Source organism: Manis pentadactyla, chromosome 4 (assembly GCF_030020395.1).
Source record: "Manis pentadactyla isolate mManPen7 chromosome 4, mManPen7.hap1, whole genome shotgun sequence".
In the NCBI taxonomy this organism is placed as follows: Eukaryota; Metazoa; Chordata; class Mammalia; order Pholidota; family Manidae; genus Manis; species Manis pentadactyla.
The window spans coordinates 104,272,271-104,298,085 of NC_080022.1; the positions used below are offsets into that span (position 1 = coordinate 104,272,271).

General features: G+C 39.9%; 1 protein-coding gene across 1 annotated transcript in view; it reads left to right on the plus strand.

The window, feature by feature from the left end:
* Positions 1-25,815, plus strand: part of MAB21L3 (mab-21 like 3) — a 58,388-nt gene that overhangs the window by 17,646 nt on the left and 14,927 nt on the right. Inside the window, 1 exon segment of the mRNA XM_057499471.1 lies at positions 25,485-25,625. Within this exon segment, the coding sequence (XP_057355454.1) occupies positions 25,485-25,625 (141 nt within the window).

The window sequence follows — 25,815 nt, forward strand, 5'->3', positions numbered from 1 at the left end:
CCTCCATACTTTATATGTTTGTTGTTTTATTCTGTGCTCTGTCGTGTTTCCTTTAACTGCTTTTAGTGGGTAGTTGATTTGATTTTTTGCCTTTAGTTAGTATTTGGTTGGTCTGCTTTCTTTGCTGTGATTTTATTTTCTCTGGTGACATCTGTTAAATCTTAGGAGTCCTCCCGTCTAGAAGAGTCCCTCTAAAATACCCTGTAGAGGTGGTTTGTGGGAAGCAAATTCCCTCAACTTTTGCTTGTCTGGGAATTGTTTAATCCCTTCTTCATATTTAAATGATAATCAAGCTGGATACAGTATCCTTAGTTCAAGGCCCTTCTGTTTCATTGCATTAAATACATCATGCCATTCTCTTCTGGCCTGTAAGGTTTCTGTTGAGAAGTCTGATGATAGCCTGATGGGTTTTCCTTTATAGGTGACCTTTTTCTCTCTAGCTGCCTTTAAAACTCTTTCCTTGTCCTTAATCTTTGGCATTTTAATTATTATGTGTCTTGGTGTTGTCCTCCTTGGGTCCTTTCTGTTGGGAGTTCTGTGTATTTCCATGGTCTGTTCGATTATTTCCTCCCCCAGTTTGGGGAAGTTTTCAGCAATTATTTCTTCAAAGACGCTTTCTATCCATTTTTCTCTCTCTTCTTCTTCTGGTACCCCTATAATACGGATATTGTTCCTGTTGGATTGGTCACACAGTTCTCTTAATATGTTTCATTCCTGGAGATCCTTTTATCTCTCTCTCTGTCAGCTTCTATGCATTCCTGTTCTCTGGTTTCTATTCAATCAATGGCCTCTTGCATCTTATCCATTCTGCTTATAAATCCTTCCAGAGTTTGTTTCACTTCCGTAATCTCCTTCCTGGGGTCTGTAATCTCCCTCCTGATGTCTGTAATCTCCCTCCAGACGTCACCCCTTAGCTCTTGTACATTTCTCTGCATCTCCGTCAGCATGTTTATGATTTTTATTTTAAATTCTTTTTCAGGAAGACTGGTTAGGTCTGTCTCCTTCTCAGGTGTTGTCTCTTGTGATCTTGGTCTGCCTGTAATTTTGCCTTTTCATGGCGATAAAGATAGTTTGCAGAGCTGGCATGAGTGACGGCTGGAAGAACTTCCCTTCTTGTTGGTTTGTGGCCCTCCTCTCCTGGGAGAACAGCGACCTCTAGTGGCTTGTGCTGCGCAGCTGCGCGCAGACAGGGTTTCTGCTTCCTGCCCGGCTGCTATGGAGTTTATCTCCGCTGTTGCTGTGGGCGTGGCCTTCCTCGGGCTCAGCTCCAATATGGTGGAGCCGCGTTTGAGGGGGAACTGCCGGGAGGCTATTTATCTCTGTTGAGGGGCCTCCGTGCTCTCTGCTGCCCAGGGGGTTAGAGTGCCCAGAGTTCCCCAGATTCCCTGCTGCTGGACCAAGTGTCCCAGGACGCTTCCCTCCGGCTTTGGGGTCCCTGTCCCTTTAAGTCTTCCAAAGAGCACTCGCTTTTCTTTGTCCCAGTGCGCCAGCTGCAGGGACCTGCTCACAGGTCTTACTGTCCTGTTTCCCTAGTTTCCAGCACCGCACACATGCACTGTGTCTGCACTCCTGTGCGGATGGCTAGGGCTGGCTATTTAGCAGTCCTGGGCTCCCTCTCCCTCCCCGCTCCGACTCCTCTCCTCCTGCCCAGAGCTGGGGTGTGGGGCACTCGGGTCCCGCTGAGCCAGGGCTTGTATCTTACCCCCTTCGTGGGTTCTCGCAGGTGTGGATGTGGTCTGGCTGTTGTCCTGTGTGTCTTCTGGTCTCTTAGGAAAAGTTGTCTTTGTTGTATTTTCAAAAATATATTTGGTTTTGAGAGGAGATTTCCGCTGCTCTACTCAACGCCGCCATCTTGGCTCCACCCCCGTATTTTATTTTATTTGATCAGACATTTTAACTGCAATTGGCCTATCTGTTTAAGTTTGCCAATTCTTTCTATTTTCTGCTCATGTCTGATATTGATCCCCTTCAGTGAATTTTTAATTTTAGTTATTGTACATTTCAACTCAGGAATTTCTGTTTGGTTCCTTTTCATAAATTCTGTCTCTTGCTGACATTTGCTCCTTGATGAAACATTCTCACTCTTTCTTTTAGTTCAAGATGTGGTTTCCTTTAGTTTTGAACCTATTTAGGAATAACTGACATAGTCTGTCTAATACATTGATGTGTCTGCGTCCTTAGGGACAGTTTCTACTGATTGTTTTTTTCCTTGTGCATGTGCCTTCATGTCTCATTGTTTTTTGTTTGGAAACTAGACATCTTAAATATACAACATTACAACTCTGATCAGATTCCTTCTCTCCCCAGAGTCTGTAGTTGTTTATCTATTGTAATTATTTTTATTTGTTTAGTGATTTTTCTGAACTAAATTTCTAGTCTTTGTTCTCTGTTGTATGTGGCCGTGGAAGTCTTTGCTCATTTAAGTTAGTGGTCAGCTAATGATGGGACATGGATGTTCTTAAGTACCTGGAAACAATGTCTCCCAGCCTTTGCCAAGTGACTGTGTTGTGTGTGGGGTTTTGCCTTCAACAAACAGCCAGGCAGTTCACAATTCTGCATCAGCCTTTACTTCTGCTTGTGCAGAGCCTCCAGACAGCCAGAGGAGAGGTGAGAGCTTAGGCTCTTCCCAGATCTTTCCTGAACATGTTTATAGCCCTAGAACTATGCACAACCCTATGTATAGGCATAGCCTGCTAGATTTTGAGAAATATACTGGTGCTCTCCAAATGAGGCTTTGGGGGATCCACCCCTGTTCTGCTTCCTCTGGTGGCTGCCAAGCTGTTGGATTTAACAGTGAGTATGGGCTATTAATATTAAAGGATACTGTAGAGTTGGAGAGTGAAATATAGGAAAAGTTAAAGTACCACAAAGCTCTCTCGTCTTAGCAACAAGATTCAGCTGTTTTTCTTGAATAAAAACTCCCCAGATTGCTATAAGCTTTTGGTTAATTTCCTGATTTTTGAAAAAGTTTATTTTGCCCTTTTTTTTTTTTGCCAGTTTTTTCATTATTTGATTAGGAAATAATTTTTGAAGGTCTTGTACTCTGCCATTTTCACTGACATCATTTGCTTCCATGCTTTTGAATCTGTTGTTTTCTTTTTCCTGGTCCACCTTTCCCTTTCTAAACTCCCTTATGAATCCTTTCCACCTTTCAAGTATCAGTCTAAATGTTCCTTCTTCAGTGAAGTTTCTCCTCACTTGTGAGGCAATACTACATTCATTAGCTTGTCAGATCAATAGTCTTGCTTGTACTTATCACTGCTGTATTTATTATCACCCTGTATTGTAATTAAGCACATGTGTTTCTGTTATTAAAATGGGCCCTTTTTGTTTCTCTTCTGTGTTTGCAGTTCTTCATTGTAGGGGCATGTGCATAAGTAGAAAATACAAAATCTACTTACCAAGAGATTAAGACCGAATTATTGATAGACCTCCAAATGGAAGACAGCTTTGTCAATTATGTGTTCTTCTATCTACCTTACGTATAATCTTTCTGGGAATAATTGGCTTTTAACAAATTCAGGATTACAAAACTATATGAAGAATGATTATTATATCCCCACCTTGTAAAGAAAAGTTATTGTAATTCCCTAGTAATTATTGCCATGGCTTCTTAATCTTTAACTGGGTCGTCTCACTTAAGCTGAACTATTTATAATAGATATTTTGCTTTATAAGCTTCTAGAGGTAGTTAATAAGAAGGAGTTATGGTGAGCTAAACTGTGTACCCAAGCTGAAAGCAGTGGGACTGTGTGCCATTTCTTTCATCAGAAAGGAAACTTTCTGATAGGACCTTGGTATGATTAATTTGCTGCACAGTGTCATTCAACATTGCCTTTTATCTTAGATCATTTTAGTTTCATTTAATGCTTGAGGTATAGTTAGACTGAGCTGTGAAGCTGAGAATTTATGTAATCTTGATCTTAATTGGATATTGAAGAGGAAACCAGAATCCAAGTCGTACCTGGTGCCAAGAGCCCAGGAGCCCTTGGATCTCTCCACTGCTACTGACTGGCAACTCGGAGTTATAATAAGGCAAGAAACAGGATCACTATTTGAAATAAAGCCATATGATCTGGGGATAAAGGCTTACTCTACTTCTTGGTTGACGGTGTTCTGGCTGCTTATGGTTGATGGGTGTTGTCATGGGGATGGGAGAGAATGATTTGGGAGGTAGCCAGGATAGGCATTGCAATGTGGAAGAAGGGGACTTGGCCTGTACATCCTTTGTTAATAGGACTTCATAAGGGCCTCCCTCTGAAGAGGGCCTGAAATGTCATGTTGCCTCTCCTGAAGTTCGAGTGCAAAATGAAGACAGTAAAAGTACACCACAGCTCTTCAAATCAGACTTGTCTCTCTCTTCACTCTTAGCCCATGACCCCAAGGAGATTTAGTTAGTGAAACAAGGACATGGGAGCAAGAAAATTTTCAGCGTTTATATGAGTTTAGGAACTGAAGTGAAAGGGTTATTTCAACTGGTACCAGTCATTTGGCAATTTGTTCCACAAGGTTTTTTTTAATGAAATTATTATAATAAAAACTCATTGATATTTAGGTATCAAACTTCATTCATTTCTAGTCTTTCTTACTGTTGTTATTGTTCTGTTTGGGTGGTTTGGCGGTGATCACTTTCACTGAAGGAGCACCTGCCCCAAAAAGCTGAACTTTATTTTCTCAACGTTGATTGTAGATTTTAACTTCCATAAACCAGTTGCAGAAAGCCACGTTTTCCTTGGCATTTGGTGTCCTTAATTGTGCTTCAAGAACAAATACTGTGGTTTCTGAGAGTTCCTTTCAGTGAGGATACCCCAGCTTGCACTTGAGAGTTTTTACCTTTCGCAGAGGTAGGAGAGGGTGTCCCCTGGAAGAAAGATTTTACTTTAGTAGAATCCTAATTTGGATGCCTAATTAAGAATACTATATAATCAAGACATCATCAGGAGACTCATTTGGAGTAACTACTAGACCTCCTGAAGAAAAATAAGAAAGGGGAATCTTTCCCTCATTTGTGGAGTGTAACAACAAAGCAAAACTGAAGGAACAAAATAGCAGCAGACTCACAGACTCCAAGAAGGGACTAGCAGTTAACAAAGGGGAGGGCAGGGGAAGGGCGGGTGGGGAGGGAGGGAGAAGGGGATTGAGGGGCATTATGTTTGGCACACATGGTGTATGTGAGGTCACAGGGAAGACAAGTAGTGACTCTGGCATCTTGCTGCACTGATGGACAGTGACTGCAGTGAGGTACTGGGGGGAACTAGATAATATGGGTGAATGTAGCAACCACATTGTTTTTCTTGTGAAACCTTCATAAGATTGTATATCAGTGATACCTTAATAAAAATAAAAAAAGAAAGGGGGAGTCAAGGTTATGATAATAGTAAGCTTCCTGTCGTCCCAGGATTGAAACTGCTGAGCCAGAGAGGAGAGAGAGCGAGCTGTCCCCAGCTTTCCGTAGAGATGGAAAGACTAGCAGAAATATGCTCCAGAAAAGCAAGAAACTCACCCTTCAGAAGACACAAGTTAAAAGGTTGTTGCACTCTCCTGGGCAATTGGTTGACTGGTGGCAGGGAGTGCAACAAAGGGTGGGGCCACTACAAGGTCTCTGTCTAGCCCTGGGAAACCCAGTTGAGTGTCGTATCTGCTTGGTGGTGATAACAGAGTGCCACACACTGGGAGGCTTAAAACCATGAGATGTGTCTTCTCATAGTCCCAAAAGCTAGTAGTCAAGATCGTGGTGTCGGCAGATTTGGCATCCCCTGAGGTCTGTCCTGCTGGCCCACACGGGGCCACCCTCTTGTTGTGTCTTCACACGACCTTCCCTCTGTGCACACTCGTGTTGGTGTCTCTTCCTCTTTTATAAGGATGCCAGTCTGACTGGATTAAGGCCCCACTCGGCCTCGGTTTATTTTTTTCCTTCAAGTCCCTCACTCCAAATACAGTCGTATTGAGAGATTCTGTGGGTTAGGAATTCAACATATGAATTTGGGGTAGACATAATTCGGTTCATAACAAGAGGGTCAGTAAACTCCACCACTGTGGGGTGGGGAAGGGAGAAGCCTACTAAAAAGGACCTGTAATTTCCTTGGCAACTAATGACCGTATAAGGATAGTCTGAAACCTCTTGGATGGTTGGGACTTTTCTCCCGATTTACCTTTTACTGACAGCAGCAGTGGGCTTGGTGTAAGGAAAAATGCTAACACTCCTGAGGGAGCCAAGTGTTATCAACATACCAAATTAGCCAGAAACCTGCTGAGCACTCAGGAGAACACCAAGAGGTGTAAGACACCGTCCCAGACATCAGAGAGCACAAAATCTCATTAAAGCACAAGGTAGAAACATGTGGAAAGTTACTAAGTACAGAAACGGTTGCCCAGCCGTGGGCCAGGCACCGAGAACTCAGCAGGGATCCAAGCAGACCTGGGCCTGGTGTCTTGTGGCTTCTACTCTCAAGGAGGGGATAGACATTGGTCTAATAGCCACTCTAATAATTTCAAACTATGACAAGTGCTCTGAAAGTAAAGGACAGTGGGGCAGGACTGAGTGTGACAGAGAGAAGAAATCCATCTCCAGGGAATTCTGAGGAACTGACATGTAAGTTAAGGATTCAAGAATAAAAAAGAGTTAACCAGGCCAAGAGTCAAAGGAATGTTGTCCCAGCAGAGGGTGATGGGCTGTGAGTGCTAAAGCCATAAGCAAAACATACTGTAAAGGAAAAAGAAGATAATAACAAAGTTTTTTTTATGATTATATAAATGATGCAAACTTATAGAAAATATATTTTACACAAGAAAGAATTTTAAAAATTACCTGAAATCTCACTTTCTTGAGATAACTATTAGAATATAGGCTGAGTCATTTGTACCCCATTTATTAACTAATAAAAACCATATGTATATTTCCATACTTTTTTGTGTTTTACATGTAATACTTTTTCCATGTTACTATATGGAAATATAAATATATACTATATATTATTATATCTTTTCCACATTATTAGAAATTATATTATTTATATAAATATACCAAAGAAATAATTATATATCAGATATATGCAATGATATATTAATATGTATATTGTGTATGTATATTATAATAATATGGAAAAGTTATAACAGTATGTAATTTATGTATTATGCCTACATCTATATTGTGTGTTCCTATATCTTAAGACTATATTTGTAGTACACAGATATAGAGACACACATACACTCAACCAAGTGGGTGTTTTGTATGTCACTGTTTTCAAAATTGGAATTATGGTATGTATCCTTCTAGGCATGCTTAGTAATTTGTTATGGACAGCCCTCCATGTTAACTGCCAAATATCTAACTCAATGACTCGTACCCTAATTGGCCCCCAGACAGTGATTTAATTGGTTTGGGGTGGGGCCCAAGCATCTGTGTTTTTCAACAGTTCCCCAGATGATCCTATGTATAGGCAGGACTGAGAACCACTAATCCTAATCATTCTTTTAAATAGTTGCACACTGTTGTGTAATATAGATGGTCCCACTTTTATTCAGTTATTCCACCATTGCCAATCCCTTTCTCTGCATTATAAATAATGTTGTAATTAACATCCTTGTACTTAGATTTTCCAGCTTATTTGTAAAATGGAAATAATAATAGTACTCATCTCATTGGGCTGTCTTGTAGATAAAGCAGCTTAATATTTGTAAAATATTTTAAATAGTACCTGGCATATAAAATGTACTTAATATGTTAGCTATTTTTTTGATGATCAATGTTTATCTCTCTTACATGCATTATTAGCTATTATTATTAAAGATAGCATCATTATTACTAGTATCTGATAGTCTTATATATGATTATTTCTTTGGTTTGGATCCCCAAGGGTGAGATTTCTAGAATATATTTTTTAAATTTGGGTAGATAGCCAGATTACTTTCCAAAAAGGAATAATAATTCAGTTATACCAGCAGTGTTTCTGAAGTACCATTTCTTCAAATCCTTACCAGCAACAGGATTTCCTACTCTTTTTAACACTTGCCAGTCAGATAGGTAAAAAGTGATATTACTTTTTCAATTCATTACTTTATTTTGCATTTCTCACAGTGCAAGGTGAGCTGAACATCTTTCCCATTTTATAGGTCATTTTGATTTGTTGGTGGTGATTTGTGAATGAGAAAGAGACAGAGAAAGAAGAGGGGGAAGAGGAAAAGATTCTTCTACTCTCCTTTGCCTGTATTTTCTATTTGGATATTTGTCTTTCAGTTATTATTTGTAAGAGCTCTTTGTTGACACATATAGTGACCTTATTTCTTCATTTGTCTCATAAATATTTTATCCCAAGCTATTGTTTAATTTTTTAGTTTTTTATGGTACCTTTTATTGACATAATCAGTTGTAATGTTTGTGTTATCAAATATACCCAGCTTTTCTTCTATATCTTCTGGGTTTCTTGACCCAGTTCTTACATTATACATATATTCTCTTAAATTGGTTTTTTAAATATGCATTTATTTTACATTAAAAATATGGTGTGAGGTGAAGAAAACTTAATTGTCTTCAGATGAGGAGCCAGTTTTTATAGCACCATTTATTAAGGCACCCTTTCTAGCTTGATGCTTTTAGAGAAATAAAAAAAAAATAAGTTGCTGGGGCTAAAACTTTGTGGGATTGTGGGGAGAAGAGTAGTAAAAGCTGAGAATTGAAAAGTAGGCAGGAATCAGGTTACACAGGGCTGTAGGCAAAAAATGGGCTTTGGAATTTACCATAACAATGCAATTCTGTTTAAGAGTTTTGAGTGGGAGAGTGATATGATCCAGTGGAATTTTAAGCCCCAGGAGTCTCATATCTTTGTGGGAAAAAAAGATGTTTAGAAAAAAGAGTTCTCACTCCAGTGTAGAAATGGTGCAGAGAGGAGCAAGTGAGGAAGTAGAGGGATAATTTAGAAGGAATTGCAATAGTCCAGGGAAGATATGATGATGACATAGAGTAGCAATGGTAATGACAGTCAAGAGGATGGATGGATGAACCTAAGGGCTATTTTAGGGGCACACAGGATTGAATGGAAGATTGGATGTGGGAGGTGAAGGCTAAGAATGAGTCAAAGATGACTTTAATTTGGGGATGATGGTGGTTCCTTTTTCTGATCCCCTTAAAACTGGATAAAGAGCAGATTTTAGAGAAATATTAAGAGTTTAATATGAAAGAGATGAAAATATTCATAAAGAAACATTAAGTAAATCTATGGCGTAAGCTTTGGAGAAAAGACCTTTCTTATATTATTTAAGCCATTCTAGATGATCAAAAAATATAAATGACTTGCAGCATTGTTTGTTTCAAAAGCAGAAACTTTGAAACAAAGGGAATGCCCATCAGAAATGGAGTAAATTATGGCACATTTATACTATGGACTATTATATAGCTAAAGAATGAATTCTGTCTATAGCAGTAAATATGGTGGGGTTGGGTAGGAATTTCTACACTATAGTTAGGGAGTGAGATGCAGAGAAAGTTTATTTAATATTATCCAATTATTATAAAAAGAAACAACAAAAACAAAACCTAAATGGTATGTGTATGCAAACAGAGATTTTTTTTTCTTTTCATATTGCTAATGTTTCCACTAGTAGTAAGAATATATTAATTTTATGATAGAAAACAAAAACTAATCAATTAGGTTTGTTGATTTTGAGAAATGTTTAAGATATCTAAAAGGAGATCCCCAGTTGTCAAGATACTATAAGGCTTGATGTTTGGAAGAGAGGTATGGGCTGGAGGTCATCAGGAAGAGTCATGGCAGCCAGGGCGCTTGAAGCCATAGGAAGAGAGAAAACTACTAAATGGTGTGTATAAAGTGAGTGGAAGATAAAATCCAAGACCAAGCCAGAAGGAACTCTAGCAAAGAGATGTTCAGTGGAAGAGGAAAGTGCTAATGAAAGAGACAGACATGGAGCAACCAGAAATGCCACAAGAGAAACAAGTGTTCTGGGGACAGTAGACATTGAGTGCTCTGAGATTTAATGAATGAACCTCACTTTAATAAAAGTGGTCTTTGTGGATAACCTGTAAGAGAAATGACTTCCCACCCCCACCATTTCCTTTTCACCACAAGGATATTATTGTCAACCATTTGTTCAGCGTATTTCAAAGCTTCTTTCTAAGATAACATGAAGACGGGTATTCATAAGTATATACAACTCAAAAGAACAAAGCTTCCTAGGGTAAATTGTCATGCTTAAACACCATCCATCCCGTGGTAGTGGAAGAAACTGGGGTCAATCTGGAGAAACCAAGGCCTTAGGACAAGAAATTTTTAAAACAGAATTTTTTTTAGCAGAAGCTTCATCGACAAGCTGAATGGAGCAAATTGTTAGATAGTCCTGTGCTTGTGGCAGAAAATACACCCAGGATGCCTTGGAGCAGCCGTTCCAGTTAAAGTGTGGGAGAGTGTGTCTCCCAGACCTACCTCTCCTCTCCTTTCTAACCCCACTGCCATTACCTTAGTTCACTGTCTAATCTGATCACCTCTGAACTAGTTCCCTACTAGTCCTCAGGGTCTCCACCTACCATTATTCAGGTGGTGTATTACACAGGAAGCCTGAGTGAGGGGCAGATAGAGCTGAAATCTCACGTGCTCTCCTTACCAAACCATGAGCCTTCGTGTGGGCTGCTTCTCCTGGAAAATCTTTCTCACACTGGTGTGGCTGGCTCACCAAGCATTGGCTTTTAGGACTGGGTCTGCCCACAGGGGATGCCTGCTCTGGTTTGTGCAAACGTATTAAAGTGGCTGGGATCAGTCCTGAGTCCCAAGACAGCAGTGAACCAGAACCAATCTCTGCCTGCAAGGCTGACAGGCTAGTAGAGATGGATAATCTCACAGACAGCCAGCTGCAAAGTAAATCACTTTAAAGAGCAATTTCTGCTGTGTCATCATAATGCTCAAAACCCTTCAAAGGCTCTCCGATGCCCTTGAATCCAGATACCTTAACCTTGAACTGAGGACATGTGTAACTCTCTGAAGAAATCTGACATCCTCCAGGTATGATTTCTGTAATTTGACTATGATATGCCTAGGTTTATTTTTTTATTTTTTATTTTTTTGCATTAATTCTTCTTGTTGTTCTCTAAGTTTTCTGGATCTGTAGTGTGGTATTTACTATTTATTTGGGAAAATACTCAGTCCTTATTGTTTCAACTATTTCTTCTGTGTATTTCTCTCTGTTTCTTTTGATATTCTCATTGTGTGTATGCTACACCTTTTGTAGTTATCCCACAGGTAGACTGCCCTGACCATAGTAGCTAACTGTATTTCCATGCCTGCTTCCAGCTGTTATCCCTACCCTAGTTTGCCCCTCCCACCTATCTCTCTGAGCACTTACCTCCTGAGTGTGCACTCAGCCTTTCCTCCCAGGCTTCCCTGCAGCCGCTCCTGTCTGGGCCTGCTGGGACTTGACCCATCAGTACAGGCTGATGATGATAGTCTTTAAACTTTGGGCCTCTCTCCCTCTGCCTAAAGGAACAACCTATGAAATCAATTGGATCTTCGCATTTTTGGCACCCAGCATAGGGCTCGTACCAAGCAGAGAGGCAATGAGTTTGTTATTGTCTGAGGAGGTTCTTTTAAAATTTCCCCGTGTACTTTCAAGTATTTCTGTCAAATGCTTGCCCTTGAAATTGTGTAGCTACCTTGAGAAGATAGATATGTACCACAGAATGATAGATGAATGTTCTCTTACTGTCTCTGACCTACATATATTTTTGTTGCTTTTTCTATCTTTTCTGCCTCAGCACGACACATCTTATAAAGAGAGCCAACACACAGGAATATCTATTTCACAGTTGTGCTAATAGTATTTTCCTGCTTTTGAACATTTATGTTATAGGATTGGGTCTGTTTTCTAATTATGCAGAGTAATGTTGGCAAAACTGGAAAGCAAATATAAAGGAAGCATCAAGAAATGAGTTCATTTTATTATATTTTAAATAGCATTTTAGCATTTCCACCTTTTTTATTGTAAATAGCATATATTTATTGCAGAAAATGTATAAACAAGTTCACAAAAGGAAAAAAGATGTAATTATTCCCCCATCAAAAAAGAACAACTGTTAACTTCATTGTGTGTTTTTCCTCCCCGCTCCTCCTTTCTCCAACATACTCTTAAAGTTTTCCAGAATACCTGTTTATTAAAATACATCATTCAGAAAGACCATTGTCCATGGCACTACTAGAACATCTACATTTCCAAAATGACCCTGCTGACCTTCCATTGATAATATTGGACTTAGTCATTTAAACCTGACTTGTTAGCTGCCTCCTTTTAAAGGTAAAAATCATCATGAGCATTTCAATAATTATAATTCACAAGTATGATTAATATGCTAAAAGGCTGTGGTGGATAAAGTGGACAACATGCAGGAAGAGATGGGCAAAGAGAAGGAATATCTAAGAACAACAAAGAATGCTAGAGATAAAAACTGCTGAAACAGAAATGAAGAATGCCTTTGATGGGCTTATTACTAGACTGGACGTGGCTGAGGAAAGAATCTGAACTAAAAGTTCTGTCAATAGAAACCTCCCAAACTGAAAAGCAAAGAAAAGAAAGATTGTAATAAACAGAACCAAGTATCTAAAGACCGTGGGATAACTAAAAAAGGTGTAACGTACACATAATGAAAATAACAGAAGAAAAGAGAAATACACAGAAGAAATACTTGAAACAATAATGACTGAGAATTTCCCCAAATAAGTAGATACCATGCCACAGATCCAGAAAGCTTAGAGAACACTAAGAAGAATAAATGCCAAAAAATGTAAACCTAGGCATATCTTACTCAAATTACAGAAATCAATAACAAAATTAAAATCCTGGAAGAATGAAAAATTACCTACCTATAGATGAACAAAGATAAGAATTATATCTGACTTCTCATAAATGATGCAAGAAGATAAACTGAAATATTTAAAGTGTTGAGTCTAAGAAACACCACCCCTGAATTCTGTGAAATTATCCTTCAAAAGTGAAGGAAAAAGACTTTCTCATACAAAAATTGAGAGAACACATAGCCAGTAGACTTGGTTTACAAGAAATGTGAAAAAAAGTTCTTTAGAGAAGGAAAATAATATCAGTCAAAAACGTGGAACTACATAAAGAGGAACATTGAAGAAGGAATGAGTAAAGGTAAAATAAAACCTTTATTGCTCTTATTATTTGATGTAACAGAAAACAGTTTAGTTTGTTCAAAATAATAGCAACAATGTATTTGAGAATTTATGCTTATATCTCTTTTGGGGGAGGGTACTTATGTATGCTTTTATATAAATGAAATGAAATAGCAATGAAGGAGGGATAAAGGCATGGAAAGAAGGAATTAGTATTATTTTGTTATTAAAATGTACTCAACACCACCCATGAAGTATATAAAATGGACTACTTATAAATTTGTAAACTCTATGGCAACCACTAAAACTTTTAAATATAAGTTTAACTGTTACGCTTAGAGAAGAGAAAATGGAATCACATAAAATGCTTAATTAAAACTACAAAAGGCAGAAAAAGAGTGGAAGACAAAAATAGAAACACAGAGCAAGGGCAACAAATAAAAAACAGTAACAAATATGGTAGATATGAATCCAACTGTCAATAATCACTTTAAACATCAATGGTTTAAACATTAATTCACCGAATAAAAGACTGTCGGTATAGATCTAAAAACAAGGCCAACTATATGTTGTCTACAAGAAACCCATATGAGGAAAACTATAAAACTCTGATTAACAAAATTAAAGAACTAATCATGCAGAGATATTCCGTGAGTTAGGAAGACTCAATATTGTCAAGATATCAGTTCTTTCCAACTTGATTAAATGCAAGCCCAATCCCAGCAAGTCATTTTGTGGATATTGAGAAACTAATTCCAAAGTTTATATGGAGAGGCAAAAGACCCAGAATAATTAATACAATATTTAAAGAGAAGAACAAAGTTGGAGGACTGACAATAGAGTCTTACTATAGAGCTATAGTAATCAAGACAGATGGTGTCAGCAAAAGAAGAGACAAACCAATCAAAAATGGAGAGCCTAGAAATAGACCCCCATAAATATAAGCAATTAATCTCTGACAAAGGAGCAAAGGCAACACAATTGATCAGAGGCAGTCTCTTCAACAAATGATGCTGCAACAACTGGACATCGACAAGCAAAAAAAAAAAAAAAAGAATCTAGACAGAGATCTTACCTCCTTCATAAAAACTAAGTCAGAATGGATCAGACACATAAATGTAAAACAACCTATAAAACTCTTAGAAGATAACATGAGAAAACCTAGGTGACCTTGGATATGGTGATGACTTTTTAAATATAACACCAAAGAAACAATCCATGAAGGAACTAATGGGTAAGTTGAACTTAATTAAAAGTAAAAACTTCTGCTTTGCAAAGATGATATCAAATGAATGAGAAGACAAGCCATGGACTGGGAGAAAATACTTACAAAAGACACATCTGAAAAAGGACTATTATCCAAAATATACAAAGAATTTGTATAAAACTTCTTAAAACTCAACAATAAGAAAACAAAAGCCCAATTAAAAAAATAGGCCAAAGACCTTACAGACACTTCATCACTATCATATAGATAACAAATAAGCATATAAGATGATGTTGCATCTCATATGTCATCAGGAATTCGCAAATGAAAACAACGAGATGCCACTACACATCCATGAGAGAAGCCAAAATCTGAACACTGACAAAAGCTGGAGAGGATATGAGGTGGCAGAAACTTCCTGCCATTGCTGGTGGGAGTGGCACAGCCACTTCAGAAGACAGTGTCGTGGTTTCTTGCAACACTAAACATACCCTTTCTATAAGATTCAGCAATCCCCCTCTTTAGTATTTACCCAAAAGAATTGAAAACATATATCCACACAAAAACCTGTAACTGGATGTTTGTAGCAGCTCTATTCATATTTGCCTGAACTTGGGAGCAATGAATATGTCCTCAGTAGGTGATGGATAAATGAACTGTAGTACATCCAGACAATGAATTATTATTCAGCGCTGAATAGAAATGGGCTATCAAGTCATGAAAAGACATGGAGGAGCCTTAAATGCATATCATTATGTGAAAGAAGCAATCTGAAAAGACTACATATTGTGGGATTCTAACTATATGACATTCAGGAAAAGGCAGATCTATGGAGACAGAAAAGAAGAGCAGTGGTTTTGTTGGAATTTATTGGAGAGCAGGAGGAAGGATGAATAGGCAGAACACAAAAAATTTAAAAATTATCTATGGTGACATTTTTTTATGGGAGGCAAAAGTTCTGTGAATTTAAACACACATATTGCCTCATGAAAACCCCCAAATCAAGACACACGACAAATTCACCATGAAAAGCTCCCTCATGCTTTCTTTGCCTTTCTAGTCACACCCTCACCTCACCCCAAATCCCTGGCAACCTCTGATCTATTCTCCACTGTTACAGCTTGGCCTGTATTGACAATTTTTGCGAATGCCAAATAAATGGAATCATACTGTATACAACCTTTTGAAACTGGGTTCTGTCCCTGGGCATAATGTCTTTAAGATTCATCCAAGTTTAGTGTATCAACAGTTTGTTCCTTTGTAAGATGTACCAGTTTGTTTATCCATTCATCTGTTGAAGGGCTCTCAGGTGGTGTCTCGCTTTTAACTATCATGAACAATCATGTACAAGTTTTTATGTAAATGAAGTTTTCATTTCTCTAGGCTATATACATAGGAGTGGGTTGCTGGGGGTCAAATGGTTGACTTTGTAAGAAGTTACCAAGGCATTTTCCAGAGTGGCTGTACCATTTACATTCCCATCAGAAATGTATGAAAGTTCTAGTTGTATCATCATATGCTTGTATTATCAGTATTTTTTAAAATAACTGTATTTTAACACTTTGTATCATCAGTATTTTTAAAAATTTTAGCCATTCAAATAAGTATGCAAGTAATGGTATCTTACCCTGTTTTTAATTTGCCTTTTACTGATGGCTAATGATATTGACCAAGTTTCCAAGTGCTTATGTGTCATCCTTCTATCCTCTTTGATGAGGTTTCTTTTCTTTACCCATTTTAAATTGTGTTATTTGTTTTCTTATTGTTGAGTTTGAGAGTTCTTTGTGTATTCTGGATACAAATCCTTCATTGGATATGTAGTTTTAAAATATATTCTCTTAGTCCATATCTTGATTCTTCATTCTCATGACAGTATTTTTGGAAGAACAAAACGTATAAAATCTGATGAAGTTCAACTTACCATCTTTTTTCTTTTATGGATCATTGTTTGGTGTCATTTCTAAGAACTGCCCAACCCCAGGTCACAAGGATTTTTCCTCTGTTTCTTCTGAAACCTTTATAGTTTTTATGTTTTTCATTTAGATCTATGATCCATTTTGAGTTAATTTTTATTTAAAGTATGAGCTTTTTATCAAGGTTTATTTCTTTTCCTGTGGGTGTCCAATTATTCCAAAACCCATCAGTTAAAAGGAATATCTTTCCTCCACTGTATCGTGTTTATACTTTGTCAAAGATCAAATGGCTGTGTTTGTGTGAGTCTATTTCTGGACTTTCTATTTTGTTCCATTGATCCCAGTGTCTCTATTTGTTCTCTGGCTCTCTGTTAACTAAAAAAACAACAAATTTGTCATATGTCATGAGCAGCAGAGAGTGGGAGGGAAAGCATTCCCCCTGTCCCCAAGAACTAGAAATAATTCATTCCTCCCATCACCTTTATCCCACCACCTCCCAACTCAGATATCCCAGGAACTGAGGCAAACAGCTCAATAAAGTCACCAGTTAGCTTCATGAGGTAACCAATTAATAATGTCTTCTTCCTTAAATGGTCTCCTCATTCTCAGTGTTTTCCTGGTGGTGTCAACCGAAAAGTGTGCCAGCCTCACATGACCCAGAGCAGAGGGGAAGGGAGCTGTACCCTGACTTAGGGAGAAGTTTCAGATCAAAATATGCCTCTTAACCAGGGAGGGAGATAATGAAAACTGAAAAATCTATTACTATTTAATTTGAAAATAAAGGATCACCCAAGCCACAGTGGGAGTTTTACTACGTTGACAGCTGGTCTCTGTTAAAAATAAGCTCCTGAGTTGCCTTTCAGCTTGGGCTGTTTGAATGAGGAGGATCCAGAATAACATTCCAATGCACAGAAATACAGATGGATGGACACACAGGCAGGTGGCAACAGATCTAGATAGTATCCATTCCAATCCCCTAGCATAATCTGGGATCATTTAATGTATACTATTTTGTAACTAAAACAGATCATCTTTTCTACGGAGAAAGCTGGCATTGACGGTGCTAATTATTTCTTATTATTTCTTTTGATCACCGGCTATACAAGTGGTAGAGTTGTTGCTGTTAAAGTACACATATGTTTTCTCCCTTCATGCTGATGCTGGAGGGCTACTCCTCTTTGTGGATGTATTGGAATGATAATTGAATTTAAGAAATAATGTACTTTTTATTGAAATGGCCAGATGGAGCCAATGCCTTTACAAAGACACATGGGTGTTTGGATTCCAAGATCCACGTGGCATCTTCTAACCGTTGGGCAGTTTTCCAGCAGTCCTGACAGTTTGAGACTATGAATAGTGGCTTCCTTCAGGTGCAAACACATCCTATTGCTCTGATATTTCTGAGTTGAAGTCAGCTTTTCCAAGGAACATTTCCCCATTCCTTTCCCACTTTTGCTGTGTTCCTAAGTGGATGAGTGAACTTTTACTCATTATTCATCTTTTACTTTTTTCACTTTATCTTACACCTATAAATAGGATGGGATTAGATTATATAATGAGAATAGGGGCCACCCTCATTTATTCATTTGTTGTTGAATGAATGCATACATTCCACCGATATTTATTCAACATCTACTCTGTGTCAAGTACTGTGATCAAAAAGGTAAACCTTTGCCTTCAAGGAGCATATGGTATGATAGGTGGCAGATAGTACAAGCAAACCAGCAAGTGGTCTAGGAGCACCTCACAGAGGCTTCTACTCAGCCTTGCGAATTAAAGCAAGTGGCAACAGAGACAAATCTCGGAGGACAAATGCAAGTTGGCCTGGTGAATGCCCAGTGAATGACAGAATGTCCAAGCAGAGAGCATTGCTGGTGTAAGGGCCCACAGAAGCCATCAAGGCTTTTTCAGGGAACTGCAACAAATTTAGTATTACAGGAGCTTAGAGTAGAGGAGTAGGCTTTGTATTATGATGTATTTGATAGTACAGTATTGTCAAACACACACACACACACATACACTAGAATATCCTAGATCAAGAATATATTCTTGAATCCACCACAGGCTCCCCCTCCTTTCCACTGTTCTACTCTATCCTGATTCATTTTATCACCTGCCTGGCCCACAGAAGCATTTGAGTTTGGTGTCTTCTACCTCTGAACTTAAACAAAGATCAAGTTCAAACTATCTCAGTTGTCATCTCTGGTATGAGAGGAAAGGAGATAGCTTTCTGAAGAGATGTGAAGACCAACCTTATGAAAGATCTTACACAGGAGATTAGACCAGGAGAATTTCTTACATACATTAAAAGGATCATTTTCCTCAGGGAAAAAATAGAGTATGAAGACAAATATTTATTGAGGTCTTATCATGTGCCAGGTACTCTGCTAAGTTCTTTTATATAAGGTCTTTCTATAAAAGGTGATGATAGTAGATGCATGTATGATATTAAACTTGTTATTTACAAAGTGATTTTACATACTTCGGAATATTTTATTAGAAAGTAACTTTATATAATGTTTATAATAAATGCCCACCGTTATTTGTTGAGGGTCAGTTATGTGTTAGGTTCTGGGTCACCCTGGGGCACAGAACAGAACCCTGGCCCTGTTCACTCTTAGAGCCTTCTTCACAACCAGGATAATTACCCCTGATAATTTAGAATCGTTTATATTAATTACACATACTCATTTTTATATAATAGTATTATATGTAATTATATTTTATGCAGCTACATTAGATAGTTAAAATTAGAGCAAACAAAGTGATTTCCCATTATGCAGCTCCGTTTGGGAGCTATAAATGGGCATTCAGGGTTTAGCTTCAGGGTTCATTGAAAATAATGCAAGAATAGTATAAAAGGTGCTGGCCCCTTGAGGCCGTACAAGATCTCATTCAAGTTTATCAACAGTCATGTGACACCGCATATTACCTCCATTTTCACAGATGTAAATACAGAGGCTCATATGGAGTAAAAACTTGTCACACAGCTAAACAATGAAGGTGCTGAGGTTTCAGTCTACTCTGTTTTACCTGAAAGCCGTATCCTCCCCTAACCCCTCTGTGTCTCTATAAACACACACCAAGCACCTGCTTTATGCAAAACACTGTGCCCAAAACATGGGGCTGGGATGTAGGGAGCTAAGTGAGAGTGCAGTTCTGTCTTTCAGGTATCTTTCAGGATGGCTCTGCCCTACCTGCAGATTTGTGCATGACTCCAGAGGTAAAAGGAGGATGTTCCTTGTGCAGACAGGCAAAAGCTTAATATAACACATGGCAACCATGAGGGCTTCAGTAGAGGTGTACAGTAAAGGTGCTGGAGGAGGACAGAGGAGCGTTAGCTCTGACGAGACAAGTGAGTCACAAACAGAGGAGTGGAGACAAAGCCTTAGAGCATCTGTAGGATTCTAGTAAGTGGAAGAGCACAGGAGGGTCCTTCCAGGCTAACGGAACCCTATTCAAGAAGTTGGCCTGTCTTTCATTTCTCGTCTCCTTGTCCTTGGGAAGACAGAGCAGAGCAGTGTTTATGGACATGGGCTTCAGCATGGTGCTGCCTGGCTGTGGATCCCTGCTGTGTGACTTATTGACTCTGGGACCCTGGACAAATTATTTACGCTTTCTGAACTGCAGTGTCTTCATCTGTAAAATGGGAATAATCATAGCATCTAGCTTAAGGGATTATCATGAGGCTCAAAAGAGCTAATCCTTACCAACCATCCTGTGTACAGGAGGGACACACCAGTTTTGGCTCCACAGGGCTGCTGGTGCTTCTGCTTCTGCTACAAATGGGAGCTGCAAAGATCCTATGCTTTGGGAAGAATTAGCCTGCAAAGATGTGGATGTGGTGGTAACAAGCCTACTGTCTTATCCTTATGCATCACTGAATTTAAGTTTCCATCCCTTTAAAGGATGGAAGGGCTTTCTAGCATCTCTTGAAGCTAGAGATGATATCTGTCTTTTTTTTTTTAACTGATTGTTAGATTTAAAACAATTCCCAAATTAAAAGTCTGACTTCCTATTGTGTGGAAGAAAGTACTGAGCCTTTTCTCCCTGGTAGTTTTTGTTATGGATGACATTTGCACAGACCTCATGCTCACAAGTATGACCAGGCCTGTGTGACCTTCCTGGTATGCTATTTAGCACCACCCCTCTACCCATATCTTATGAAAACATCAGAATGCAAGTGAGTCAGAATGATGTTATTATAGGGAATTACCTTGACTTCTCAATAATTTATATTTGAAACAGTAATTGTTCACCAACTTGAGCTATTAATGTAGCAAATGATGTGTGGGAAAACAGTGGGCCTGGAACTCAGCTGGGGAGGAGGGAAGTAGCCAGGAATGGGGGTGGGTATGTGCATGTGGGCACATAGGCATGCCCTGCACAGAGGGAGGCCCCCCCAAATGGATGGTGCCCTTAAAGGGCGCCTCTGATGACTGTTTGCATAAACTCTGTGTTAGTTAGAGTAACTGAATCTGCATGCTAACAAATGTGGCCCATCTTTCCCAAGGTCAGTTCACAGCAGGGTTGGGTTAGATGGCCCAGCAACATCTAGCATCATGTGCCTGAGTACCTCAACCCACTTCATCTCCACTTCCGCTCTGTCACATCCATAAATGCAGTCTTTTAAGAAGCAAAACACAACTTTGTTCATGGGACTAATCAACAGAGGGTGTTAGTTACCTAAACTAACTGTTAGAACCCTAAACAGGCCTCTGAGATCAAGTTTGGATTGAACCTGCTTTGATTCCATCTGCTTAATTGTCATGTTTCCCCCTTCAAGTTTTTCCCAATCTTTGCTATGAAATACATTTTGTGATAAGGCTGCTTCAAGGCTGCAAATGGCTTCTTGCTTTCTTCCTGAAGTTTGAGAGTCAATAAAGAGGTTCTGGGGTTGGACTGGCAGCAGGTGTCTACCTGTGGGGGAGCCTCCTTCCTTCTCCAAGATCACTCCCTGCAAAGCTGCCTCGGGCCCCATTCCCTGCTTTTCCACACCCTGAACTGGAGTCTTCTTGCTCAGACCTCACTAGGCTGTGGTCAGGACAAGCAGAGGAAAAAAGCCTAGTTTGTGATTTATACTATGGAAATGACAGGAGTTATGTGGGACCCAGCCTGGGAAATGCCCAGCACAAGCCCTTTCTACAGCTGCTGAACAGGACTGGGTCCTGCATAAGAACGCACTGCAGGAGTGCAGCCAGAGACTCAGGGAGGATGGGAGTGCCCACCACGTAACGGGAAGGATGCTCCCACTCCACTGAGCAGCTCAGGCACTGGAGGTCAGGCCTGTCCAGGGCAGGGCTCTCCCATCATAGCCCTGGCTAAGCCCTGCTTCACTGTCAGGCCCCTGCTGTGTTGCTCTTGTGTGCCTGTGGGATCCTGGGACAGTCAGTGATGCCCAGATAAATGGAGACTTTGCACTTGCTATTTAGTGATCCTTGTCTCCAAATGGAGGGCATGGTTAGGTTCAGGAAGAGGGTAATGGCATGTATTATTTCTGGAGCTTCTACTTGGGGATGTGGGACAGTGGGACAAAGAGCTGGAGAACTTGGGTGTTATGTCTAGTCATCCTGGTAACGACCGGTGTGACATTAGGATAACCACCTTGTCACTCTGGCTTTCTGTAAAGGTACACCAGGCAAAATGACTTCCGAAGTCTCTTCCAATTCGAAGACCGAGTCTAAATTGCAGCAGAAGTGATGAATGAAGAAAATCAAACCAGAATATGTGGCTATAGGCCCAGAAAGTACTCCCTTATTCAGTCACCTTCAGAAATAAAAACAGGTAATAAAGATTATAATGAGTAAGAGATTATAGATATCTTCTAAGGAGTGTGTGAACTTGTCCTACCCAGTAAGAAAATTCCACCATCAAATAAGGGCTTAATTTGTAGAAGAGATTCATAATGGAAAACCTATACCAATAGGCCCCTCACCGTGTGTAAGGGCATACACACACATGCGCACACTTTCTCTCTTTCAAGCTTTTGTCAGTTAAAAATTATTTGAAGGTGTCAGTATTACGAATCTTCCATTAGTTTATTTACTTGGGAAATGAAAAATAACACGTATGTACACTCATCATTATGTTAACTAACATTCAAGTTCTATGGAGTCACATCAGTGGACTTGGAGAATTTGGGATATGTTAGCCTTAGTCCCCAACACATTCTGAGACTGTTACTATGTATCTGAGAATACTATTTCCCAGCCACCCTGACGGCAATGTCCTTTCCAGTTAGCCTTTGTGTTACTTTTTCCCACTATTCCTGATCAGACTTCTAGTCCCTGAACTTGTCCAATGTGACTTTGTCAGTCCCCACCCAGGCTGGAAAACATAGCCTGCCACTGAAACCTTCCCTTGCTCTTTTATCCTCTGTATCTTGCCCAGAAAACTCCAGTCTTAGTGCTCCCACTGTTAGCTTTGGAGGGCTGAGAGGTGCTGGAGATCCTCTGGTGTCTGAGCTCACTGGTATCCCACAGCCTCACGGACCTGCCCACAGACGAGCCCTGGCACTACCAGGCAGCCTTTACACATGTTCCTAGCCTGCACCTCGTTCTTTAGAGAAACTGTTTCCAAAGTCCATCACCTGAAGTCCTTTACCTTCTATCCCTCCATCTCTCTCAGCACGTTGCTGTATCTCCTACTCTATAAAGAAAATAGATGTCACACAGAAAATCTGATTCCTACCAATCCCCACCCTTTTATCTGTATTCACACCCACCTTTCTTTGCTTCTGATACCCCAAACTGAATTCCTCACCAGGATCCTGGATTTGCACACCTCTTTCTGGCTGGGAAATCCTTGCTCAATGGTTTTGTTCTCCACTTGCCTCTTCCTCCTTCACTGGCTGTTTTCTCTCAGCATTTGAACGTGTTCAAACCTGTGTGTCGTTCTGAAAAAACCTGTTGCTGTCCTTGTTTTTTTTTTTCCTTCTCTAGCCAAACTTCCTGGAGGAGTTGCTCGCCTGTCTTCACTAGCTCATCTCCCATTCAGTCTTAACCTACTGCAATCTGGCTTAATGCTCATCACTTCCCTGAACACATCAATCCTGTTCTAGCTGCCAAACTGTGGACATTTTTCAGGCCTTATCTCACTCAATTGCTTACTGTTAACCTTGTTCTCAAAATTCTTTTTCCTTGATTTTCAAGGCTTCTCTGTTTATTCTTCCACCTTACCATCCTCGTCCAGGGCAGTCTCTGCTCCCACAATTCAGGGACAATTACAGTTCTCGCCTTGTGCTCCTCATGCTAGTTAGCTGCCATTTCCTCGTTCCAGAACAACCTTCATGGGTTTCTCTTCCTAGCTCACTCCAAATAATATTTCCAGATACAACTGTGATACATTACGCCTCCACAAAGGGCATATTCCCTACAACCTCCAAACGAGATGACATCTCTCTTTTTCTGAGAGCATATAGCATCCTGTGCAAACTTCTAGAGTGCTGTGATTTTACTTTCCAGTTTGTCTTGCTTTGTCCTTTCATCTGTAAACTTGACAACATGTGTGCATAGAGCTGGGCATGAAGTGGATGTTCCACAGAAATTGGTTGAATGGTGTTGAATCACAGCACATAGGAGAAGTCCTACACTGGTGAGGACACTTAATCATAGGCCTCAAAAAGCAATTTTCTTTCCTTTTGGCCTGGTAAGTGATGTGGCCTCTCTGTGACCACCTTCTCTCTTCCACTTCCACACTTCGGAGGATGCAGCATCTTGACAGTTTACAAAATGCTCAAGACACATACCCTTGGTCCTTTCTCCTGCGATGAATATAGTGGGATGGACATTTTGGTGGGGGGGGGGGATGGCCACTGATGACAAGAAGATGATATTTAAAGCTAGTATAACATGATCATCTTATTTAAGATCAGACAAGACACATGAATTTTGAAAATTCAATTAAATCTTCATCCTATTTCCAATGATTTTGCAAACTCATTTGAGATTGCAAGTAACATTTCTTGTTACTCCTAGGCACCTGGAGTGTAGTAGATGTTCAAAGACAGTCCTTGTGCAGGGATATATACATATAAAACAGGTCTCAGGCTGCAGATGAGGCCAACTGCCCCATTGTACCCAGAGATACTCTCCACTTTCCTGTCATAGCCCCCATACTTATATTCTGTACTTATGTCTGTGTTCCCCACCACTGTGAGTACAGGGTTATCTGTGTTACTTATTTCTGTGCCCCATAATGTAAAGAGTGCCAGGTACATGGCAGGTGCTAAATACATGGCTGTTGATGAACTGACTTTATATGTGACATTAGATATGTGAGTAAATAGATGCTTATGCACATTTGAGCTCTATGTCCACATGTAGATGGCTTGTTGGTTGGTAGGAGATATGAAGTCTCAGGTGACTGGACTGGTTGATGACTTAATGTAGGAAACAGAAATCTCTCTGACTTGGGCTTTTTTTCTTGATCAGTTTACAGGTGTCTTCAAGTACTCTAGAATATATAGAAAGAACCATTATGTAAAACGCAAGGGGAATATAAAGATTCACGGGTGGATGTTGCATTTAGATGTATCAAATACTGCTGCTTACCAGTTCCCGGCCGGGCTCAGCAGCAGCTCTCTGAGGGAGAATCTTGTAATGGCACCAGCTCGCAGCTGCCTCCTGAGCAACGTAACAAAGAGCCTCTCCATTTCAGAAAACCTTGCAGACTCTTCCCACTTCTTCATGTGGATTTTTCTGACTCTTCTGGAGTTTACTGAAAGTTCCTTTGTGTTTCCCACAAACACCTATCCCCCTAAACCTTAAGTATCCTTTAAGGTCTGTATTTTTTGGTGTTCTATTTCATATGGGTATTCTCCGGTTCTTTGAGATTTGCTGTGCAAATCAGAAGAAACAAATGCATGCCTTTTCCTATCGGTCTAGTAGCGAAAGGAGAGGGTGAGTATGGAGGAGAAGGAAACCGTCACTGACCGACAACATAAGCAGGAAAAAAATCTGTTGAATGTTTTCATGTCTTAAACTTCTAATAGTCACCAACCTGGACAGCAGGTATTATTATCCCATTTCATAGACTCACCAAAGTTCACAAAACCCTGGAGCCTCCTTTCTGACCCTTGAGCCTCACCAAGCATATATCTGCTTCAGAATTTGCTTTCCCAAGTGGTCTTCAGGGCCCACTCAAATGTCACCTCGTTATGGAGGACTTCCATGACCACACAACCTAAAATAGTAGCCTGGAAATAACCACCTTTGCGGGTCTCTTCACACTCAGGTTGACTTGCAGCGCCAGTGGATTTCCCAGATTGTGGAAGAGGTGCAGAAGGTTGTCCACCACCTGACCACAGAAATCAGCCACCAAGACATACGATTTCAAGCCATCCCTTACTCTGACACATACAGTGAGAACATTAAGGTGAGCAGGTCTCACTTGCTCTGAGTTGCCCACCCACAGAGCCAGGAAGTCTGGGCAGGCAAGTCTCAGTATTTGACAGACACACACAGCACTGAGACTACTAACCATACCTCATGTTTCTGCAGGAACCCTGAGAATTTACCATTCACAACTCATTCCACAGATGTCTCACCATGGCCCCCACATTCCT